This window comes from Nyctibius grandis, chromosome 4, assembly GCF_013368605.1.
Source record: "Nyctibius grandis isolate bNycGra1 chromosome 4, bNycGra1.pri, whole genome shotgun sequence".
NCBI lineage: Eukaryota > Metazoa > Chordata > Aves > Nyctibiiformes > Nyctibiidae > Nyctibius > Nyctibius grandis.
Genome location: NC_090661.1, coordinates 12,741,511 through 12,763,547, shown reverse-complemented (window position 1 = coordinate 12,763,547; position 22,037 = coordinate 12,741,511). Strand labels below are relative to the sequence as shown.

Genomic DNA, 22,037 nt, shown 5'->3' with positions numbered 1-22,037 from the left:
AATGGGGCTCTTTGGAGCAGCTCTGCCCAGCTCTCAGGGAAGTTAATTGGCAGGCTGGCAAGGCCGGGTCCCTGCCTTCTCCTCACAAACACTGTAAGAATGTCTAGAAAAAAGTACTATTATGTCAAACAGCTGTCACTCGGCATTTCCTAATATTCTATTAGCGGTATTACAAGCTATAAACCTGCAGTAATCAAAGTCCCACTTGTTCTACTTGGAGGGCTTACCTATTACAGCACCACCCTATCTGGGATTAAGCATAGGTGTTTCTGTACATATGGGTTTTGCATCACAAACACAATGTCATCAATAAAACATTCTTTTTATATTGGATGACTTCAAAAACCGAAAGTAACGAATGGGAAAGGAGAAGACACAGTGGGATTCAAAATGACCACAAGCCAGTGTTTCTGAGGTCTCTGCTTACCACAGGTTAGCGTGCCAGGAAAATCTGCAGCAGTCTATACTTTAAGGAAACGAATTCTTTTTGGAGATGACTGTTGAAAGCCTGCTGACCTTCTGGTCTCTTGCATCTTGTTTATCATCATCCACGACTGAAAAGTCATGTTGCTAATATAGCTATGTTGCTATGCTGGAAAAACTGGTGATAAATCATTGCCAAAGCTGCCATTCTTCAGAAAATTGAGACTTTTCTATTTCTGGTCATTGGAGAATTACCCAGACCCATAGTTGACCTGCTTTTAGCGTCTCTTTGCTTTATATATCAGCGCAATGACAGCGCAATTATGGCAGGGCTGACTCCTCACAGGAAACTCCAGGCAGCATTTTAAAAAGAAGCTACCAGAATAAAGATAGCCCTCTTGCAAAGATACCAGAGAGTGCTTATTTACTGAGCAACTTTACAGAAGTTGTTTTAATCTGTATATTCTTTGGTCACCTGGTCACCCTGTGTAAAACAGAGAACAACGAACAGTATCTTACCATGGACCTATATGGTTCCTACCCTAATGGTACTCCCTGTTGGATTCTCTAGATGCTACACAATTCCTGTTAACACACAGAGAGCCCAAAATAATTTTTATGCATAGTACGTCTCTCATTACGAGGTTATCTTTGTGGCTGCAGTTTGTTTCTCCTTACTTTGCCTGATTACTACTTTCCACTTAATCCCTTTTCAGTAGCTTTGCTGAAAACACTCCTGTTTTACAAATGACGTGTTAGGTGCATACTAAGAATTCTGGTGATACTTCTTTTGTCTCTTGGACTGTGATGCTCACATGCACACAAAGTAAGTGAAAGAAAATATATTCAGCTTTGTTCTAGATCTCTTTACAAGAGAAAAATGTAAATTGTTGTGAACTTTTGTTCAACTGCAAATTTTCTGTTGATTCGGTACAAAACAAAGTTCCTTTAAAAAGTGTTTTGAATCTCAAAATTAACTATGTGATGAAATTTATATTTTTCCTTATGAACACAATGATCCCATAAACAACAAAGCAACCTGGCATTTTAAAGCATTCACAAAAAAAACAGATTGCTTTGGAAAATTCCCCACAAAATGGAAAGTCTGCGGATTTCATGGTCTTTTACTTTATGCTGTAAACACAACTTTTACAGCCTTGTTAAATGCAGACACTCAGGTTTTTCTGATTATTTTATAATTCATTTATTTATTGGGGGGGGCATACTTGGCCTTCTCCATTTTACAATAAAACATGCCACGCTACGTACTTCACATTAGCAAAGTCACAATAGGCCTCATGTAACAACCCGTGGGCAAGATTAAGCAGCTGACTTTTTGTCTCCTGTCCCTAACTAAAAGCCCAGCAGCAAATGTCGAGGCAATTCACAAAGAGGTGCAGCCATACAAATAATTTAGGGCCAGATTCAGTTCACAACCAACCAGTGGAAGGATTCTGCTTAAACTCATCAGGCTGTAGCCAGCACAAAGAGCCATCAGCTTCTGCAGCACAGCACTGAGAAGCTGCGCTACAGCTGCCAAGAGCATTCCCAGCAACGATCTATGCATTTGCTCTTCCTCCTATGCCATGACTGATTTTCTTGCAAAAGTTTTAAATAAGCTTCAAGCACAGAAAGACCGGCGCCGTCATGCCGTTACCTGGGGAGGTGATGTGTATTTCCTGTCCTGCGGCGTCCACATCCTGTGCAAAGAATCTAGGGAATTCTCCAAGAGCTGATGGGATTTTCGGCCCGCATGACGGCCTTTCAGCTCCACATCCTCGTACGGGTTTTCCTTGGGTGACTCGCCTTCACGTTTTTTTTTAAGAAAAGAAAAACAGACAGGAATGTAAAGTTAAAAAAAATAAAAATCATGTGAACCAAGTGAAAGGCTTTTAGAAAAGCTCCTCGGCTTTCAGCATGACTCATCCCTCTAGCTGCAGCTGGAAGTATTTGGAAGAGAACTTGGCTATGAGGTCGACAAGTTTCTTCGCTTTTTTTTTTACTGCTTTTTTTTTTAATAAAATGCAAAGATTTCACAAGACGTGCTTCTGAGCATCCACAGCTGTGGAAAATTTATTGATATATAAAAGCTAAGGCACATAACTACTTTAAAGTGTATCAGTAGATTTTATAAATCTATAGCAGCCACTCACAGGGTGAAATGAATAGCAATAAATAACTGTTCTCAACATACCACCCTTACAGACAATAAGACAACTTTTATTTGATGCTACCTTCAGTTTTCTCTACCCCTGAGAGAAGGCAAGGAAAGAATAAACACTTCAGCTCAGCAGTGCCAAGAGAGAAGATTGGAAAATGTAAAAGATGAGGGAAGAATTTCTGCCCTGACCATACTGCATCCTCAAAGCGTTCTTTAAAACACATCATGCCTGCTAATTAAGCAGCTATTCATTTCACTTTATGTAAAATTACTGTCTCCCAAAAGGAAACTCATACTGCCAGTCATATATAGAGGCTTGAACAGTTAATCACTAGATATGACATAAATGAAAAAAAAACATCAAAAAGCAGACTGCAGTCTTTGAATTTTTAGCATTTGAAAACCAGAACCAAAATTTATAGTCCAGATTTAAGTGAGATCCAATACCCTTCAGCAGCCTAAGGACCAGTGGAATAGCCCACCATCTTCTCAAAACTCCTGAACTCACTAAACCTCTCACTGAACTAAGAAGCATGAAGATGAATGAGTGCCATCAGTAAAATGAACATTTTGTATCCATTTCTTCAGACAGTTCATAACCAGCAACTGATTTAGGACCTCAGGTTTTTCGAACACAGTTTTCCAACCATCTCACACAGAAAATCATCCCAGAAAAAGTAATCTACTCAAATTCGAGACCTGAACTTGCAGAAACAGGAAGTTCAAAGCTTTTGAACCAACTTGCTTTTGGTTTTATATCTAAAGATTACACTAAAACTCATGGGTTTAGTACAATATGTGTTGCAATACAAGCTATTAAATATAAGAAATTCAGGGTTTACTACATCATACTATATCAATTAACAATTGAGGACAGAAAACTATAGCATGGTTTATTATTCACAGTGTTACAGAAAATATTCACCATTTTTACAGAGATGACAGTTAAGGCATAGGTGTTTTCAATGAGAGAAGGCCTGGATTAATACCCAGTTCTTTTGACTGCTAGGGATTTTTTTTGTTCTAGACAGAATATTACATTTCCTCATTGTACAAAAGAAAAAAAAAAGTAGTTTGTGTTTCTACTTTATTGTTAAGCCTGGAAGCATGAGACCCCTTGATTCGTCAATTACAGTGATAAGAGCTTTTGCTTAGCAAGTTCACATATTCACAATACAAGTAAAAATACAGTTTTGCTTCAGTAGTGCATCATACTAAGATTTCTAGTTAAATATAAGCACAAGAGTGAATGTTTCAGCTTTGTTTTAATTAGAAGCCTGAATAACTGCTGCTCTTGAAGAATGTTTGAATTGGCAATCACAGCTTATTATTTCATCCAGAGGGAATCTAACTCTAGAGGCTGCACTACCATCATGGTCAATCCATATGCCACATGGAAAGAACACCTTCAGGTGCGTGGGGTACTTAGAAGAAAGACCTTTTGATTAATGCAATGAACAGGATAAATCTTTAGCAACAAATATTCCTACAAAAATTTAAAACAACAAATGTTCTGGGAGGACTATGGAATTGATTGATTCCTTCTGCAGGAAGAAAAATAAATAGATATTGCACAGTAATTCTGTTACTTGTAAACTCTAGAGCTCTAGATATGATAATCATAACAACAATAAATGGCCAACTTTGCAAAATGCTGCTGCTTACTCACAGCTAATTGGACTGTACTAGCATAATAAAATTTCTTGTAAGCCCAAGTCAAGTATAGGTCAAGCAAGCATTTTAGAATGGATTAACAGATTTCAAAATACTCAGCTACATAGACAGTGCTTAAACATATGCTTCCTTGTGAAAACAAATGCTATTACATTAGTCTGCATAGCATCCAAACTCCTGAGCAGAAACAAGCCCATCAGTTGAAAAGAAACCTTTTTTAAAATGTAAAGCACTTAAAAGTTTTAGGGTGATTCTCTTTCCAAGACACAATGTAAAACAGAATTACCTGAACCCAGTCAAACTCAACATTACTAATGTTGACCTAAAATATTAAGTATAGAAACAGGCCCAGAGAAGTCTTGGATGAGAGGAGAGGGAGGAGCAAGGAATCATGAGCAGAGGCTGCTTTTCTGACTCAGATTCTCTACCAAAAGAAAGCTCAGGCCAAATTCCTCTTCAGTGTAATGTGGAGGTCAGTGGAGACACCACAGGGATTTTAACCCTTTCCCTAGAGTTGTGAGAGTTTCTTCAGATGACTGTCTTGCTGTTCAAGAACAATTGTTTCTTTTATTTTTCTCATTTGCTTAAAAATAAAATTGTTTCAGGGGTTTTTGTTCATTTTGAAATTACGTCTTGAGACCAAACATGCCTCACCTATTCTTTTTTTTTTTTGCAAAGAATAAACTTCCCCACCAAATTTCTAATAATGAAATAGTCTGTTCAATCTGAAGCAACCTGGTTTTGTTGATTTGGCATTTGAACACAGTATTTGGTTCAGCCAGTGAACTAAAAGAGGTAATTTATTTGTCTAGGTCTTCAGTAATTTTCAAACCTTAGACAACCACCCTTTTTTAGTATATATGCTCTCCCTGGTGGATGAGACCAAAAGACCAGATATGCAAAAAGAACACTAGGCAGCCCAGACAGACTGGTTTCTGGGTGCCAAGAGTAGGAAGGACAAGTGACAAGGAACCCAAGATGGCCAGCAAGCTAAAAAGATGTGTAAGGGTACCCTGAACTGCCTTAAAGCAGCATTTGACCTTATCACTGTGACTCCTTCCCATGGGAGAAAGACCTGGGAACTGATGGCCACCAGCAGATGCAGGTCCCACACTGGAGTGAGGCTCTGGGGAAGGGCTGTGGTGGTGGCTGCTATTGCTGCTGCAGCACAAAAATGAGGAAAGCTTCATTTTTGGGCTGGCTCAGAGGTTTGCAGCTTTGATCTCTGCATTTCTCAACACCATCACTTCTCTAGTGCCAAGACCCAGGCAAGGAGTGTTCACAATCCGCAAGCTTCAGTGCTTTTGCATTCATTCAGATTTGCTGCAAAAGGAAAACACATGTACAACGAAAGAGCAAGGAAACATCCTTGTTCATTCTATATGGATGTGTCTATGGGAAGCCAGAAGGAGAAACGTTATGCAGTACAGAGGCCAGGCTTGTCTTAATGAGGCTGATCCAACTGCCACACAAGACAACAGCAGACTATCGCTGACTTCAAAGGAAGATGAATCAGATCCCCAGAATGCATATGGAAATAGCAAGCCTTTGGCAAATACTGTCTCTAATCACCACTTCTGCTTCCAGATCATTTCCCTTTATAAGCATTTTTGTTCAAGTTTCCCATTCTCTTAATTCTATGTACCGAACTTCTGAGTTAACACGGGACATTTATCTACACGACATTTATCTTCAGAAGATCTCACAGGCAATTTAATGATTGGTCCATAGCCGGGGGTGGGGGAAGATAAAATAATCAGTGATCTTTAGAAAAAGTCCTGAGGACTGCAGTGCCTTGAGCTTAAGCATTGATGAGTTTCCTCTAGCGGTTGCAATTCCTCACTCCATGATGCTCCACGAGTCAGCCCCACCGAGTCCTGAGGCAGCACACAATGTTCCTCTGCTCAGCCTCTCACACGTGGCAAATGGGAAGCAGAGGCAGACTCCGCAAGCCTGTCTCATGCTGAGAAAGGAGTGAAAAGTAGGGCTGGGCCGGGAGGGAAAAGATGCAGGCAGACATTTCTCTATAAATGGCAGAAAGCAGGGAAATGCATCATTTCTTTCTAAATGGGAGAAGTAATTATCAGAGGAATTAAGCGATTCACTGAGTGCTGATTATAACTCCTGCCTTTTGCACTGCCAGGAAACGAGAAGAATCAAACAGCAGGTATACAGTAAGGGAAAGGGCTCATCAACTTGTGTTAACTCGAGTGCCTAAATTAGGAGCCAGTGTTCGCAGAGGAGATACTGTCTCCAGAGAGCGATGCTGAGTGCCCAAGCTAGCAGCCCGCCGCCTTCTCTGCTGTGCTGGCTACATAGAAAGCCCAGGCCCCTGAGCCGTACGGCTGAGTTAGACAGAGTTAGCACCTCACAAATGACAAAGTATGTGTTTCCTGCATACTAGAGCATGTGCACAAAATACAGGGCAATTAATGTATTTTACATTATAATGAACTGGGAGATGAATGCTTCAGCTGCCATCCCAGGAGAGACTTGGGAAAAAGCAGCACATGCCTCCAGAGGCAAGGAGCTGGAAACAGTGGCAATAAATGGGCAGGAAAAGAGGCCCAGATAGGCAGAATCAGGACTGAATAACAGACAAGTAGAAACACCCAAGTGAGCAATCTGTAAGAACCTCTGATGCTTGTGGCGCCTATCCCCTCAACCTTTTGCAGTGTTTCTGTAACAACAGACACAAGGTGCAACATCAACTCCTTTCCACACATAATCCATCTGATTGCACCTACAAATCCTTGAACTACCTTTTTTGCCCTCTGCCCATGGCCTCCGTCCAGTTGTAGACAAAGCCAAATTCATCCAGCTCACACACATTTGGTGCACACAAGCCCTTGCAGAAGATTAAGATAAAATACAACTGGGCAAGGAAGAAGCGAGCAGAAAAGGGTGGTTGGGGAATTCTGCTTCTGCTGCTGTCGAAGAGGAGGCAATGGGAATGAACCTCTGAGTGCAAGCCCCGCGTGAGGGAACAGCACAGGATTCATGCGCTGTGCAGACTCACAGCTCCCCAGCATCTCTGGGCACTTAAGTCCAAAGCACTGCTCAACGGTGAGAATCCAGGTGCGTTCTGAATATGCGTTACTCATTCATTTTATTCATAAAATTACACAAACGCAGATTCACACTGCCAGTGCTGGAGGAAAACTCAGCCACTGGGATGTTTATGAGCATGTTCAGATCAAATAGATGAAAACCACAAAATCTCCACACTCTCATAAAGTATCTGAGCTTAGATCTTTAGTACATAGATGAGCTCTTTCAACATCAGAGAAGCTGCAACTGTGCATCTCAGCTGAGGAATTTACCCCAGGAATTGGTAGAAAGAGGAACTATTTCAATATCAAATTACAGCTAAGACACATTATAGCTGCTTTGAAAAGCTGTTGCTGAGCAGTACTAAGTTACAGACCATTACTTGCTTATAATCCTACCACCCGGTGTATCAGCTCAGTTCCATGTTCTCAGAAAAGTAGTACAGCATCTGCAACATGCAGAGTGACAAGTCTAAAATGTGATAGCTCTTTTGAGGCCTGGTCCATGGAGTTTGTAGGCAACAGCCTGTGCTTTCTGAATTTTCCAGTTTCACTTTGCCTTGCAATAAGCAGAAGAAACACTGCAGATGATAGATACTTTCAGCTCCCTGCTATCTCTGCAGGGACTGCAAGAGCTTAGAGCTGTAATCAGAACGAAGCACTAGATGGAGAAGAATTAGCATGGCTGATAAATGAATAAGAAATTTCACCCCCAAAAATCATGCATTTAACACTCAGTCCAAAATCATGTGCATAAAAATATCTGATGAGCAACTGTTAGCACAGTACAGCATCAGCATGCCTGAACTGCTTGCACTTCACAGAGGTTTAACCCTGCTGACTTCAATACAGTCTCTGCATTTATACTAGGATTTGGGAAAGCAGCTTCATGGTCATTTTACTCTGTTTTACTAACCTGCAGCATTGACTAGAAAACCAGACAATAAAGCTGACAGAGACTGTCAAAAGAAGCTGTAGTGGATGGTATAGCTGTGAGACAGACTCCACAGAGAAAAATGGGGATCTCAATAAAGCATGAAATGATTATTAAAAAAACCTGAACTCCACGTATCCCAACGTAGCATCAAAGCAGCAGGTGATCACCAATAGGATCAGACAACTAGAGTATTTGACCTTTTTTTGACAGGCCCATATGGATATGGTTTGATTTAATGTGCTCTGGCTGCCATTACCCTACAGCGTCTATTATTAAAATTGCCACTATTACACTTTCCAAAAACTCACAGACCGTTAGAGGCAGACTGGGGGCATGGAAGAAGACAGGAACATACATTTTCCTGATTACTGCCTGCATCATCATTTTGTATCAATCCTAGCTCTGTCTTTGAGTAACAACTATCCAGAGACCTCCTGGTAAGGGTCTGACTGAAAACTCAATGTTTTCAGAGAAGCAACTAGCACAGCACTGCTGGCAGAGATGCAATCTCTCCAAGTTTGCTTCAGCTTCACAGCAGCTCAGCAATTCCAGTTTCTCCAAGATTTGTACAACCCTTTTGATGTCAGATGACAATATGACAGACAATAATGCGATACGAAAGCATGACAGGCGTTAATGTGGCATGTGATGATGGGATTTTACTGGAAAGATCAGCTTGCTGTCTTTTTAACCTTTTTCCACATTTACTGGAAGAACTTTGCAAACATTCTAATTTGAACGCAATGTCAAGCTGGAACATCTTCCAACTGGACCTCAGTCATCATTTCTGCAGCTCTTGGCACACACAATGGAGGATTCAGTAAAACAGCTAAATCATCCCATTTGTTACATGACATGCACTATGTCCAATTTACATCAGAATGCAAAACAACTAATCGGTTTAGGAGAGATGAGATCCCTAATAGGACGGATAAAGGGAGTGATCTGCTGTTCCGGTCTCCACAGGGAAGGTTAAGCCACCGACATTCCCTCCACACTCAGGATCTTCCTTGTAGGTCCACACCTGCCTATTTTAACTGCTCAGGCACCCACCTGGGGTACACTGCCCTTAATAATGCTGATTTGAGACATATTGCTCCATCTTCTCTCTTATGAGTTCTGACGTATTGGGAAATAGCTGAGACACCCAGATTTGTCTGTTATACCTCTGGAAAAGACTGTACTTACCCAAGTACAACAGCAACCTGGCCCTCACTAATTTCAAGGAGAGATTGCTACACCAAAAGAAAGACGTTTTGCTTCCTGAGTGATTATCTGAAACCTGTATACAAGACTTAGGTGGATATGATTTTACTCCAACAAATATGAACTTTTCTAGGCCTGGTGCCAATCTGACAGGGGCTTTATAAGATTTATTTTTCACTCAACTCTCTGACTGTCAAGAAGGCCCATGCAAACCCAGAACTAGTTGTCCTGCTACAGTGCAGAAGTAAACAAGAAGCTGATTCTCCCCAAACTGAAGTGAGATACTCAAATTGACAGAGGGAAACAGCTAAACAGTTGTGTATAACTACACTGTTTCACTTTTCAGTCACCTTGGGTGACAATTGTAACGAGGTTCAATTATATACCTCCCAAAGCACAGAGACTGATGACAGCAACTTAATCAAACTCCTCTTAAAGTGCAAAAAATATTTGTCAAGAGAAGTATCCAGCTATTGAAAGGGCTTAAAATCTCCTAAACATGACACTGAACAGGTCCAGAGAGCAGAAGGGAGCACTCGAACAGGCTGCCCAGGGAGGTTGTGGAGTCTTCTCCTCTGGAGATATCCAAAACCTGCCTGGATGAGACCCTGTGCAACGTGCTCTAGGTGAACCTGCTTTAGCAGGGGGCTGGACTAGATGATCTCCAGAGGTCCCTTCCAATCCTAACCATTCTGTGATTCTGTGATAAGAAACCCTGCCCAGGAGGGCCAGCTGCCCCTGGGACCACGGATTGCAAGACACTCCCAACAGGAGTCTACCAACAAGATCCCATTCAGAAACTCATCCTGGTTTTAGAGATCCCAGAGCAATATTTCTTGGGTCATTGCTTTCCTTTCTAGACTGCTTCAGCTCTATCTGTCAAGGCAGCCACTGAAGCTGTCAGCTGCTACTTCTCCTTAAACTGTCTCAGTTCTGCTGTCTGCCTCCTTTTCTTTCTTTTCCCCCCTCTGGACAGATTTCCCACACAATTTAACTATCAACTTTTATTTAAAGCCAATCTGAAATGATCTGACTCTGCTGACTGAGCGCTTCACAGACTCCAGAAGACTATTCTGACTGGCTTCATCAATTACTTCTCAACAAACATAAATACAACCAGAGATGGGCCTGAACCCAAGCTCTGCCTCTGAACACTTATTTCTGAGCTGGGAAGAAGTCTGTATCCCCATCAAGAACATGTGACTGACTCTAGTCTCCTCAACGGACCACAGAGAAACTGTGATGTGGAGATAGGGAGAAATGAGAAGATGGAACTGAGTTCTAAGGCAAGCTTTCAAGGTGGCCTCTACCATCACAGACAATATCAAAACCCCAGATCCAAAGGCATGTGCTCTTTTAGAACCACAACACAACTCCTGAATCCCAGCTTTAAAATAAAAACATTTCAACTTTTAACTTTGCATAACAACTGTGGCATTGCCTGGAGGGAAGACTTTTTTGCAGGAATTTGTGCCAGTTGCCTGAACCATACACTTTTGACTATCCTTCCTCTTGCCCAGGTTATCTGTCCCCCTTTAGCAGCTAATCCATCTGCCCAGGTTCACGTCAATTAACAGAGTTCTAAGAGTGCTTTGGACCATTGCAATTTAGTGAGCAGGCACCAGTCTCCCATGTGAGCCAGTCAGACAGAATGGGAACCTTACTGGGGCAAGACCTCTCTGCACTAAGATATGTGGCTAAAATAAACCCATTCTTATACAAATTGCTCTTCTTACTGCACCAGTAAGATATTAAACCCATTAGAAGATGAATAATCTGGTACTCATATACCTGGGTATGTGCTGAATAGTCTACCTATGACTTCAAAAACAGCAGAGAAGCAAGAAATCCTGTTAGTCACAGATCTTCAGGGAGGAAAAACATTTTAATCACTTTCATTCTTCTTGGGGGAAAAAAAAAAAAAGTTTTAAATGAGGGCCAGGCTATGGGAGCAAATGGCTCTTGCTTGTACAGGGCAGATGAAGTTGTGCGACATCAAATTAAACATTCTCAATCTACGATGCAACATGCACAGCCCAGCTGAGCAATGTGTCTCCTACACATCTATGTAGTGTCCTCTTAGAGGAAATCTCCACATGTTCTACTATGACCAGTGCTCTAAGGAGTTACAAACAGAGTAAGAAGGCTTGCCTTGTCAAAGTTTTCTTTCACTATATATAATTTCTGAATTGTGACTACAATTTCTCTTACAAATACAACCTATAATTTACATGGTTTTACTAGATTTTCTTAGGTTAAACTTAATATTGGGCCCTTAACCTTGCCTTCACTTTATGCATTGAGCTTTTTTTGGTGATGTCAGATGTCAGGTGAAAAAGGCCTCAGAGACACCAGAGGTTAAATAACAATATTCAAATATCTCAACTGCATTCAGGGGAACAGACTGGAAAACTGAAACCGTATGGTACATATGACAGGAAATACTGTTGTCCACAAACACAGCAGAAGCAACCATCTCAGAGTTCTCTTAATACTGTGATAGTTTCTTGAATTCACACAAAGCCAAGCATGGTTTCTCCAACTGGATTCATAAAGCCACATCAATTTTGGTCTGATTAAAGACTCATTCAAAACCACAAGAAGCAAAACAATGTTAAGTTTACTATGACTGCCACATTCCTGTGAGTGCTAGTACAGAAGATGAATGAAGTCCACATGGTTCCTTGCACATGGAATACAGCTCTGATTAATATTAGGAATGTGCACCCCTTTATACAACTGCTTCTTGATTAATGCACAATGAATCATTACGTTCCAGTCCAATATCTGTCTTGAACTTAACATGCAGATATTTGATCTATTAAAGTGTACAAAAATATTACAAATTTAAACAAAACGTCTGGTTCATGCTGTCACTGAATTTCAAAGCACAATCTTTTTTTGTTTTAATGTAGCTTATAACTTTTTTTTAAGTCTTCCCTCAAAATAACATAAACTAGCCATAGCAGTTCATCAGTGTTCTGGTCATTAAAGAGGGAAACACTGTAAGGGCACCAGGAGAAAGACAAAGGTTTATAGTGTGCATGTGCATCAGATGATGAGGTCATGTAATAACCTCAAAACCAATGACTCTAGTCCTAGCATCTACATGCTTAGAAGCAGTATTTTGGTCATTGTACTAGTCTGAGTGAGAGCACTCAGCACCCCAACACAGTATCTTGCAGATATCTAACATTAAATATGCTTTTTAGAAGATACCCTCTGATAGATAATTCACAACTTCTCCACAGCTCTCCTCTGCATTCCAGGGAGGGAGAAATGTCCTGCTGAGGGGCACCAGGCTGGGGGACGCAGTGACAGACAGGAAACCTGGACTGCTGTCCCAGGGGACCTCAGCAAGCTGAAGGAATGGCTTGACAGGAACTTCAGGAAGTTTAGGAAAGTCAAATACAGTCCCACACATGGGTCAGAATAACCCTGTGACAGTACATGCTAAGGCTGACTGCCTAGCGAGCAACTCTGCAAAAAAAGGGCTTGGGATCTCAGTGCGCAATGAACCGAACATAAGGCAGCAGCATGTGTCTGTGACAAGGAAGGTCAACCACACCTTGGCCTGCATGGGCAAGAATGTGGTCAGCAAGTCATGGGAAGTGGCAATTTTCCTCTATTTGGCCCTTGCAAGGCCGCATCTGGAGTAATCAGTACCAGAGAGACATCAACAGATGAGACAGTCTAGAGCAGGGCTACTAAGATGGTTGGGGGCTGGGACATCCAACATAAATGAGAAAAGGCTGAGAGAAGTGGGACTGTTTAGCCTAGAGAAGTCTGGGAGAGGCAGACCTAACTGCTGTCTTCCACTACCTAGAAGGGGTTATGGAAAAAATGGAGCCAGATGCTTCTTGGAGGTGCATGGTGAAAGGATGAAAGACAACGGTCACAAATACCAGCAAGGAGAATTCTGACTGGATAGAAAGAAAAATTCCTTCACAGTGATATCAAGAAAAAATTCTTCACAGTGGAGGTTAAGCAGTGGAGCAGGCTGTGCAGAGAGGCAGTGGAGCCACCCTCCTAAGATATTTTGAAAACTCAACCAGACGTAGCCCTGAGCAACCTGATCTAACTTTGAAACTAGCCCTGCTCTGAGCAGAGGTTGGGCCAGCTGACTCCAGAGTCACTTCCAACCTGAATTTTTTTTTTATGATTCTGTCTCACAGTAGAGTGCTTAAAGCATTGCTCAAGATTTACAGCCTTTTTTTCTTGTGTTTTAGCACATACTTGCATTAAAAGTTTTAATTCTGCAAGGGGTAGGGTGGGAGGGGACTTTATTGAGTTTATTACTACAGTGACAATGTTTTATCTACCTACAAGCTTTTAGGGAGGCAGGAGATTCAACCAGCTGTAGACAAAAAACCCACTAGCACCTTTAGGGCAACTGTTTGCAAAGAAAACACAAAGCAGCAGTGACAGAGTCCTTTATAGCTTTGAAGCAGATGTAAATTTATAAAATAAACTTACTCTTACAGACACCTAGTCTGCATGAGTACAAAAGTGCTATTTAGAGGCTGGAGTATAGCACTACTGGTATAAATTATGCAGATGTGATATCCAAAACTATGATAGTTTCTTTAAAGCCAGAGATCAAACTTCTTTGGCTTGTCTTTAATCACACTTGACAGTTTATAAGAATTATACTGATTTGGTATTCCGCCCGCACTGCCTGTATTGAATGAAGTGCTGGGGAAAGAGGTTGTTAAAAAGCAGTACAAAACAATGAAGTTCTGTTTGTCCACAGATCTGAAATTTTGCATTCTCTTCCCACTGCCCTGCCAAAATGCCCAAATTATAATCTGCAGGGAGCTGGCTTATAGTTCCCATGGGTTGGAAGAGCCCATTACGATTTTGTTTTACTGAACCCAAGATTTCTTCTCATTTGAAGAAAGCTTCTTACCAGTCCTGCACATTTTATTTTGATATTTAACAAACCAAAGCAAGGAAAAGAAGCATTACCACCTAACGTCTGGCAGCACGTTGACAGGTCCTGAGCAAAGATAAGCACTGCAATTAATGCACAATACATTTTCAAGTGTGAATTTCACAGTGGTCTGACTGTTCATGGAGAAGGCTGATGATCATATAAGGACGCTCTCACAGAAAAAAACTTTTTAGTATATACATAATCATAGAATCACAGCTCTCATTTTTATTAACAGACACTGAACAGCAGCATTTTTTTGTGTTCTGAAAGCATTTTTTTTGAATGGCATAGAGGGAGAGTACAGCTGAAAATGGAAAGAGTAAATTCTTGTTTTCACTAAGGCTGACAAGCCAGAATTTGGGTATAAGGACAAAGGGCCCCAAACTGCAATTTGTAGCTACTGTTCTTTGCTGTATCAACTGTTATGACCAAGAAGAGTTTTGTTCTATCATCTTTGTTTGCCCTTCAGGCATTTGTAAGCAGTGTTAGGGTGCCTCTGGTCCTGTTTTTACCAGACTAAACAAGCCCAGCTTGTCAGTGTCTCTTCAGAGGACATGCTCTAGGGCCCCTGACTATCTTGGTAGCCTTCCAGTTTTCAGTAGATAAAGATTCATTGTCCAAAATAAAATGAAGTACCCTTTGTATCTGTTGCAATAATACAACACTGAAAGAGTTAAAAACAATGCAGATACTCATCACTCGTGTGGAAAATCTGTGCTCTGAAGGGCTGCCCAATTTTCGGTAATTATAACAACTTTTTTGATGTTAAAAGAATGTATGCATAGGCCATATATTTCCTTCTAAGACCAAAAGAAACATGTTTTTCTTGTGAAGCTTAATCAAAACAGCGTTTTTGTTATGCATTCCTGATGTCTCTATAGCTAAAGGAAATTCATTTTTCTTTAACCAGCAACTGGGACTGAGGGGAGACCAGGAACGGTGCTACCACAACTGCTTTGGGGCAGTCCACACAGGAGTCATGAAAAGGTCAGGCTGACCACACAAGGCCTGTGAGGTTAATCTTGCTATTGGATAGTTCTGTAAACACTATCTCTAGTTCAGTTCTTTACATTTTTACTCCACCCAAGACTTCAAGCCAAGGCCTTGATAGAAAGAATGATTTGGTTCTTGAAAAGCATAGCAAAAAGCTGACCAAACAGTTTGTTTCCAGTACCACCCAATGAAGTCCAAAGGAATCAAGACCTCCCGTATGCAGACTGAGAGTTATGTTTGCACTGATGCATCAAACCCATTTACCCTCCCGCCATTTAATCTCTCTTTACTGACAGCACTGAATGTTCTTGCACAGGGCATGTGTTCGACAACATACAGTCTGATCACAACTGCTCAACATCTTACTGTGAGCCCACGTACTACAACAGGTTCTTACCTACAATGTCTTCATAGGCATTTTCTTCTAAAGTGCTCTTGGATCCAAATTTATGCTGGCTCTCAGTCCCATTTTCAGTTGGGGAGGGAGGGTACAGGGATTGCAGACTTGACGCATCCTCAAACTCAAAGGATTTTCTAAAGTTTAAAACAATAAGTAATTAGTAACTAGAATGCAAACTGACTCAAACACTTAATTGAGCATTGTTTGCTAAGAAACAGATATATAAAGTGACAAAAAAAAATTGCACATCATCCTTTAAGGACTAACTTTTAGAGGACCTCAAGTCCTGTGCTCACAGCAGTCTTTAGTAGAGCAATCCGTGACACTTTTAGGAGGTTGGAAGTATTGTTATCCCCATTATGCAGACAGGGAGAAAATACCAAGAAAGTATGTGATATTTTTCAAAGGTTACAGAACAAGTTAGCAGCACAATCCTCAGATTAGAGCTTGCTTTGCTCTTGCCAGGGGCCCCAGAAACATGTGGCCATCTCTTCTCAAGAAAAAGACATTTCTCTGGAAAGCGTTCCTCCACCGGTTGCTCTGGGAGACGTAGCCCTTAGTTTGAAAACACTCACGTCTTGAACCTCCAGATATGTTCCTGCATAAAGGTCAGTGTACAAATGCCAAAGGCAGACTCGTGTGAAAGTCAGCCATTTCCCTTGCACACCCTGCGTCAAGCACTGGCAGCAAAGGACAAAGCACAGAGGAAGTTAAGGCTCTCTGGGGTAGATGAGCAGCTTGGGCTGGTGGCCTGAAGGTTCAGACTTTCTGGCAGGAAGGTGAAGGGCAGCTAGGTCAGGTGAACCCATACAACTTGTCTCCCACCTGGGTACTTGAAGGAGAGGTGATTCACTACCTCTTCTCACCCACACCTGTCCCAGTGCTGCCGAGCAGCTCTGGGTGAAGAGCCCAAACCCTCCCCATTCTCCAGTTTGCCCAGCACCTGCTCTCTGAGGCAACAACTACACTGGAGTTGGGAGGTGTACGGTTTGCATTGCCAGCTGTATGAGGGCATTCATTTGATTGATTTAGGGCTGAGAATGAAATGGTATGACAATTGGGCTCAGAAGTGTAAATCCTGGGGTGCTGTAAGGCTTGCAGAGGCTGTGCTGATGCCCATACTTTACTCATTGATACCCAAAATAGATTAATGGTAAATCATCCTGCCATCAGCCCCCTTTCCTCTTTTCCCTAGCTGGAGTGAAACATGTTGACAGTGTATGCATATGGCAGTGGCAGAGTCTCATGAGACATACTTCAACCTGTTAATGGGCTCAAGACTATCCCTACAGGCAATATAGTGACTATCGTACAGACACTGCATTTGACAAGGACATTTCCTATTTGTCTGCTGGAGCAGACTTATGGGTCTGGGGCAGGCTTAGGAGCCCCCTTTCTTTCCTTTCTGTAATCTCAAGAATAGTCAGGTCCCTGTTATGCACATCAGGATAGTGGCAGAAACAAGCCGTGCGTTTCGGATTCAGACCTCTGCTCCCCCACACCTACTGGCGGTTATAAAAGATGCTTAGGCACTGAAGACATACCTGCATATGAAATAAGACTTTCTAAAGTAGTTAAATATCCAGCTCTCATAGATTTCAAGGAAACGCTACGACACAGTGACACTGCATAGGACCATGGGAACGGGTTTGTGGACCGGCAGTCAGCTGTTGTCCATGTGTCCTGAGCCTATCATGTGACACTCCTCTCCTGCGCTGTGTCTGTGCCAGAGGATCTCCAACCACCAGGGAACGTCCAGCTCACATCAGTCTAAAGTGCAGAAGCTACCATGGGCACCAGGTCCTCTGAATGCAGACTGGCTCTATGCTAGCAGGCAAATATGAGAGACTTTCTCCATGTTATTATAATGTTGAATGAGCCACCACAAAGAAAACCAGAGTTTTCAACCAAAATATTAGAAGCATAAATAGCCACAGTCCATTCTCGTGACATTCCAGTGAGTGCAAACCACACGTATGTTCAATCTGGAACACAGCTACAAGCTGCAGACATAATGAATTAGGTCTGTTCTCAAAAAGAGAACACTTTAGAGACTGAGATTTCAATAATTAATGTTAACAAAATACTGTCATTCTTAGATGACTGGTATGGTCTCAAGCACTTTGTAAATGCTGTAATTCTCCTTACTGTAACTAAAGGAAGGACAGTAGCAAAGACAATAAAGTTAAGGTTCTATAAAGGATTTCCACTCAGCCTTAAAGTCAGCCGGCAAATCTGCGATTTTAGGAGGTTGATTTAAACTTACTTAGGTCATCACTAATCAGAGGTAAGTCCAGAGAAATCACTAAACTACAGTAGGGTAAAGCTGTTACAGGCAAATGGAAACCTACCCTGTACAATGGCAAAGTGATTTGCAAGAATCATCAGGTACAGATGACAACCCTGTAAATCCTACAACTTATACTCCACTAATCACAACTTAAATTGATAAATATTGCTTTTGTTCTGGGCTCGTACCTACTAGCCCCACACAGGACTGAGGCTCCATTGCTGAACTGTGCTGTTGTCTATGACGGGGGACTGAACCTGCAGAACAGCAGGTGCAAGCATGAATTGTACCTCTTCTTGAAAGAAATTTCAAAACTTCATCTCACAAACTCATTGTAACAAAATACTGTGGTTCTCAGATGACTTGTATGGTCTCAAACTCAGTGTGAGCGTGTACTTGGAGACTGACTTTGATCATTTAGCCACAGGTGTCACAGTGATTCTGTGCAAGAATTATCTTGTTATTTGTTCCTCTCCACCACCCACCACACAGACCATTTTACCACTTGCCCCTTAATTTTCCAATAAGGGCTATAATTTATAGCAGAACATTCAAAAATTATTGTTTGTCTTCTGCATGTTGGAAATGCTGTGCTGAACAAAATGAGGTCAGCTGTATTTCACAAATTCTTCTTAAAATCTACATTTACTTCCTCTAACTGAGATTATTGCCAGAATTCAAAGATAAGCACTGCTAATCAGAGCTTGGCTTTCCACATTTCCCACCCACCCACCCCACCTTTCTCAGAGAAACAACGCACATCAGCAGAGCTGTTTGACCCGTTTCAGAAGCAGGTGTCTCTTGAAAGTAAAGAACAAAATCTGAAGGCTCCTCTTCTCCTTTTCCTGTCTCAGCGTACTTCAGGTCAGGTTGTGCTGACATAAACTTTTAATTAATTGAGCCAACATCAAGCACCAGATACTGAACTGATAACATGAATTTGAGATGCTGTTTAGCAGTTACTTGCTGCATAGGTCATCACTAAATACCAAGAAGGTGTATGTATCGTACACGTGCACAGATAGGTGAACTTGCTAAAAATGGCATACTTTGAATGCCTAAGAACAACTATGCCTACAATTTTCTAAGCAGTGAGCAGAATGAGTTGTACCATTTCCAAGGGGAATCATATAGTTAAAACAAGCCATGTTCCACAGACTGCTGGGAAAACAGCCATATACTTTGCTCATCATTAACTCAGGAAGGACGTAAAGGCCTAAAACTTGTTTTTCTCAGCATTAATCCTCTACAGCTATTGATAGTAACTTAGGACAACATTTCTAAACACTGAATTAAATAAAATCATCAATATTGCATAAAACTGACACAGCTGCTGTGGTAACAAGCTTTGGAAACACAAACCCCCTGCAGATATGTTTTGCAGTGAACAGGCAGACAGGACTATGACAGATCAGATATGGTCCCGCTACAAGAGAATAATGAAATTACGCTGCTTTAAAAATCTCAGGTAATGGCTTATGTGCCAAAATGAGTGAGATAACCTTTAGCACACACCACCTAGAGCCTTTTTCAGGGATCGAGGAATGCAGGTTGGAGAACTCCAAAACCATACACAGGTAAAGGTATTGTACCCATCAGTGCAGTCCAGAGGAAAAAATACTTGCCTTGCATGCAATTCCTAGCATTTCTCAGGTCAAAAGCATTGCATTAGAGGGAGAATTTAAAATATTGTTACTAAAAAATACAACACATTTATTTATTTGAAGATCGAGCACAAGTCATTTCCTTGAATTTTACCTATTCTGGGATTTTCTGTGAAAGCGCGACTCTTTCTTCTGCCTTCTGGTCACAGGGGGTGCAGGGGTGGACGGAAGGGGAGGAGGAGCAGCAGGTGTAGGAGATGGAGGTAGGCCATTGCTTGGTTTAGTTTTGTGGTTTCTGTCTGCTTCATATTCAAAGGTGCGTTTGGGCTTGGGGACAGGATTCACCGCAGTGTTAGCCGGGCTTTCGAGGAGCAGTTTAGGGCCAGCCGAGTTTGCAATAACCCCCTGTTTTGTCTTACTGCTTTTCTCAGCCTCAGTAGGTGTTTCTGGTTCACTCCCCAAAATAACACTCCCTCCTTTGCTATCATTTACGGTTTCACTCAGTCCCTCCACAGTACTCAAAGTCACAGACTTTTTCCTCCCTTTGTCAACACTGTAACAGCTACTTGGTAACTGGGGGAGGCCTCTGCCAGGCTGTTCTTTCAGTGCCTGCTCGATCTTCTGTATTCTGTTGAGCACGGCAGAGGACTCTTTCCTCACGTGGCCCTTGAGGAAAGCAGCAGCAGGAGGCTCGCTCCTGCCTGGTCTCTTTTCGAACCGATGGCAGGAATCCCTGTCTAGCAGTTCCTCCTCCTCTGTTTCCGGGTACGAACACTCGGAAAAAGTTCGGCTCATTCTTCTGAGCCCTTTGAAATCAAACGTCTTCTCACTGCAGGGAGAGGTCAGCACGCTGGGGCAGCTCTCACTGCCCGACCTCTCCCCAGCATCCCTCTTGTCCACACATGCACTCCTCCTGGGGGACAGCTCCCGGCGGCACTCCCATTCCGTGATCTTCTGCCTGATGTCCAGTGCCTGCGAGCGGACACTCGCCCGGCTGAGGGAGAGGTTCCTCAAGTTGCTGGCCGTGCCCAAGGACAGAGTGCTCCGGGCGAGCGGGTGGCTCCCTATCGTCTCCCCATCTTGAGCCTCCTTTGGACTCTCCTTTTGGTCCTCAGCCTTGAATACAGACAGCCTTTTATCCAAAGCACCCACGCTGATGGCTTTGAGAGGGTGGCTTGGGGACTCGGTGTCTGATGGGCTCGTGGAGGTGCTTTGCAGCGTGGATGTGCGGCTGCTCCAGTCCTTGAGGCGCAGTCTGGAGTTGGAGACTTTGGAGAGCTGAGTAGAGCGGCAAGAGTCCTCACTATCGCTGAGGGGGTAGGCTGGGCTTCTTCGCGGGGACAAAAGAGGCAGTGGAGAGACTGACTGACACCTAGAAGCAGAAAGAAATAAAAAATCAAGTCCTTGGGGAAATTAGAGTTATTTGCTAAATTTCCTCTGGCTGCAGGTAAAGCAGAGGATGTCTGTACACTGCAAAACTACCCCAAAGCATCACTAAGACACCAAATACCATTCAGCCAGAGTTGAGGGCAGGGCGTGGCCGCAATTAACTGATGTTGTTGATGAGCTGATGAGCAGGGCATTCAGCACGTCCAAAGCCAGTTTTTTCACCTCTATTTGACCCCCAGCTTTTCCAAGTTTCCTGAGTTTAAAGACAGCTGAGATTCTCATAGCAAATCATCGCCTTGAATGCTTCTACCACTTCCAGCAGAATAGCTGGCCTCCCAGAATAAAGATTTCCTCTGCAGGAAGAGGGGATTGCCAGGAAGAAGATTCCCACTGCAACAAAAATGGGAGGCTGACCAACAAGGAGCACAGTTTACTCACTGGTTGCAGTGAGAAAAACAATTTTAAAAGCTGTCAGTTTTTAATTCATAACGTCTGAAGCAAAGTATCTCCGTGGTCAGCTGCGGCAACATTTTAGCCGCAACATTTCAAATCCCTGATGTATACAGTAAACTAAAAAAAAAAAACTGCAAAAGGAAGACCTGTTTTGTCTTTGGTCTGATGTTGTGGCCAACAGATTAAATTCTCCTTATCAAAGAGAACAGAAGTAATTTCTTATTGAAAGAACATTACAGACTCAAAAAAACATATTACTCTGTCTACAGATTAGAATATAAACTATACAGAAGAATATAAACTATATAGAAAGGTCTCAGTGTGTTACCCTGGAAAAAACCCTCAGAACAAATTTTTGCCATAGTTTGCAAAATCAGGCATTGTTACTAGGGTTTTATACATTGTTGCAAAGACTTTTAAGAACAAAAAGACAAAAGGAAAGTAAATAACCATGTCAAAAAGAAAAAGGGGTTTACTGCTCTGCCACAATACATACATACAATCCATAGCAGATATAATCA

General features: G+C 42.1%; 1 protein-coding gene across 2 annotated transcripts in view; it reads right to left on the bottom strand.

Moving 5' to 3' along the window:
• DENND2B (DENN domain containing 2B) overlaps window positions 1–22,037 on the bottom strand; it is a 183,802-nt gene that overhangs the window by 54,970 nt on the left and 106,795 nt on the right. For both annotated transcript variants that reach the window (XR_011047933.1, XM_068397872.1), the window contains exons 4-6: window positions 19,829–21,046; window positions 15,778–15,914; window positions 2,081–2,229 (exon numbers count right to left, since the gene is read on the bottom strand). Coding sequence is in view for 1 of the 2 variants with exons in the window: in XM_068397872.1 (XP_068253973.1) it covers window positions 2,081–2,229; window positions 15,778–15,914; window positions 19,829–21,046 (1,504 nt within the window). In the remaining variant the exon portion in view is untranslated. The remainder of the gene's footprint in view (window positions 1–2,080; window positions 2,230–15,777; window positions 15,915–19,828; window positions 21,047–22,037) is intronic.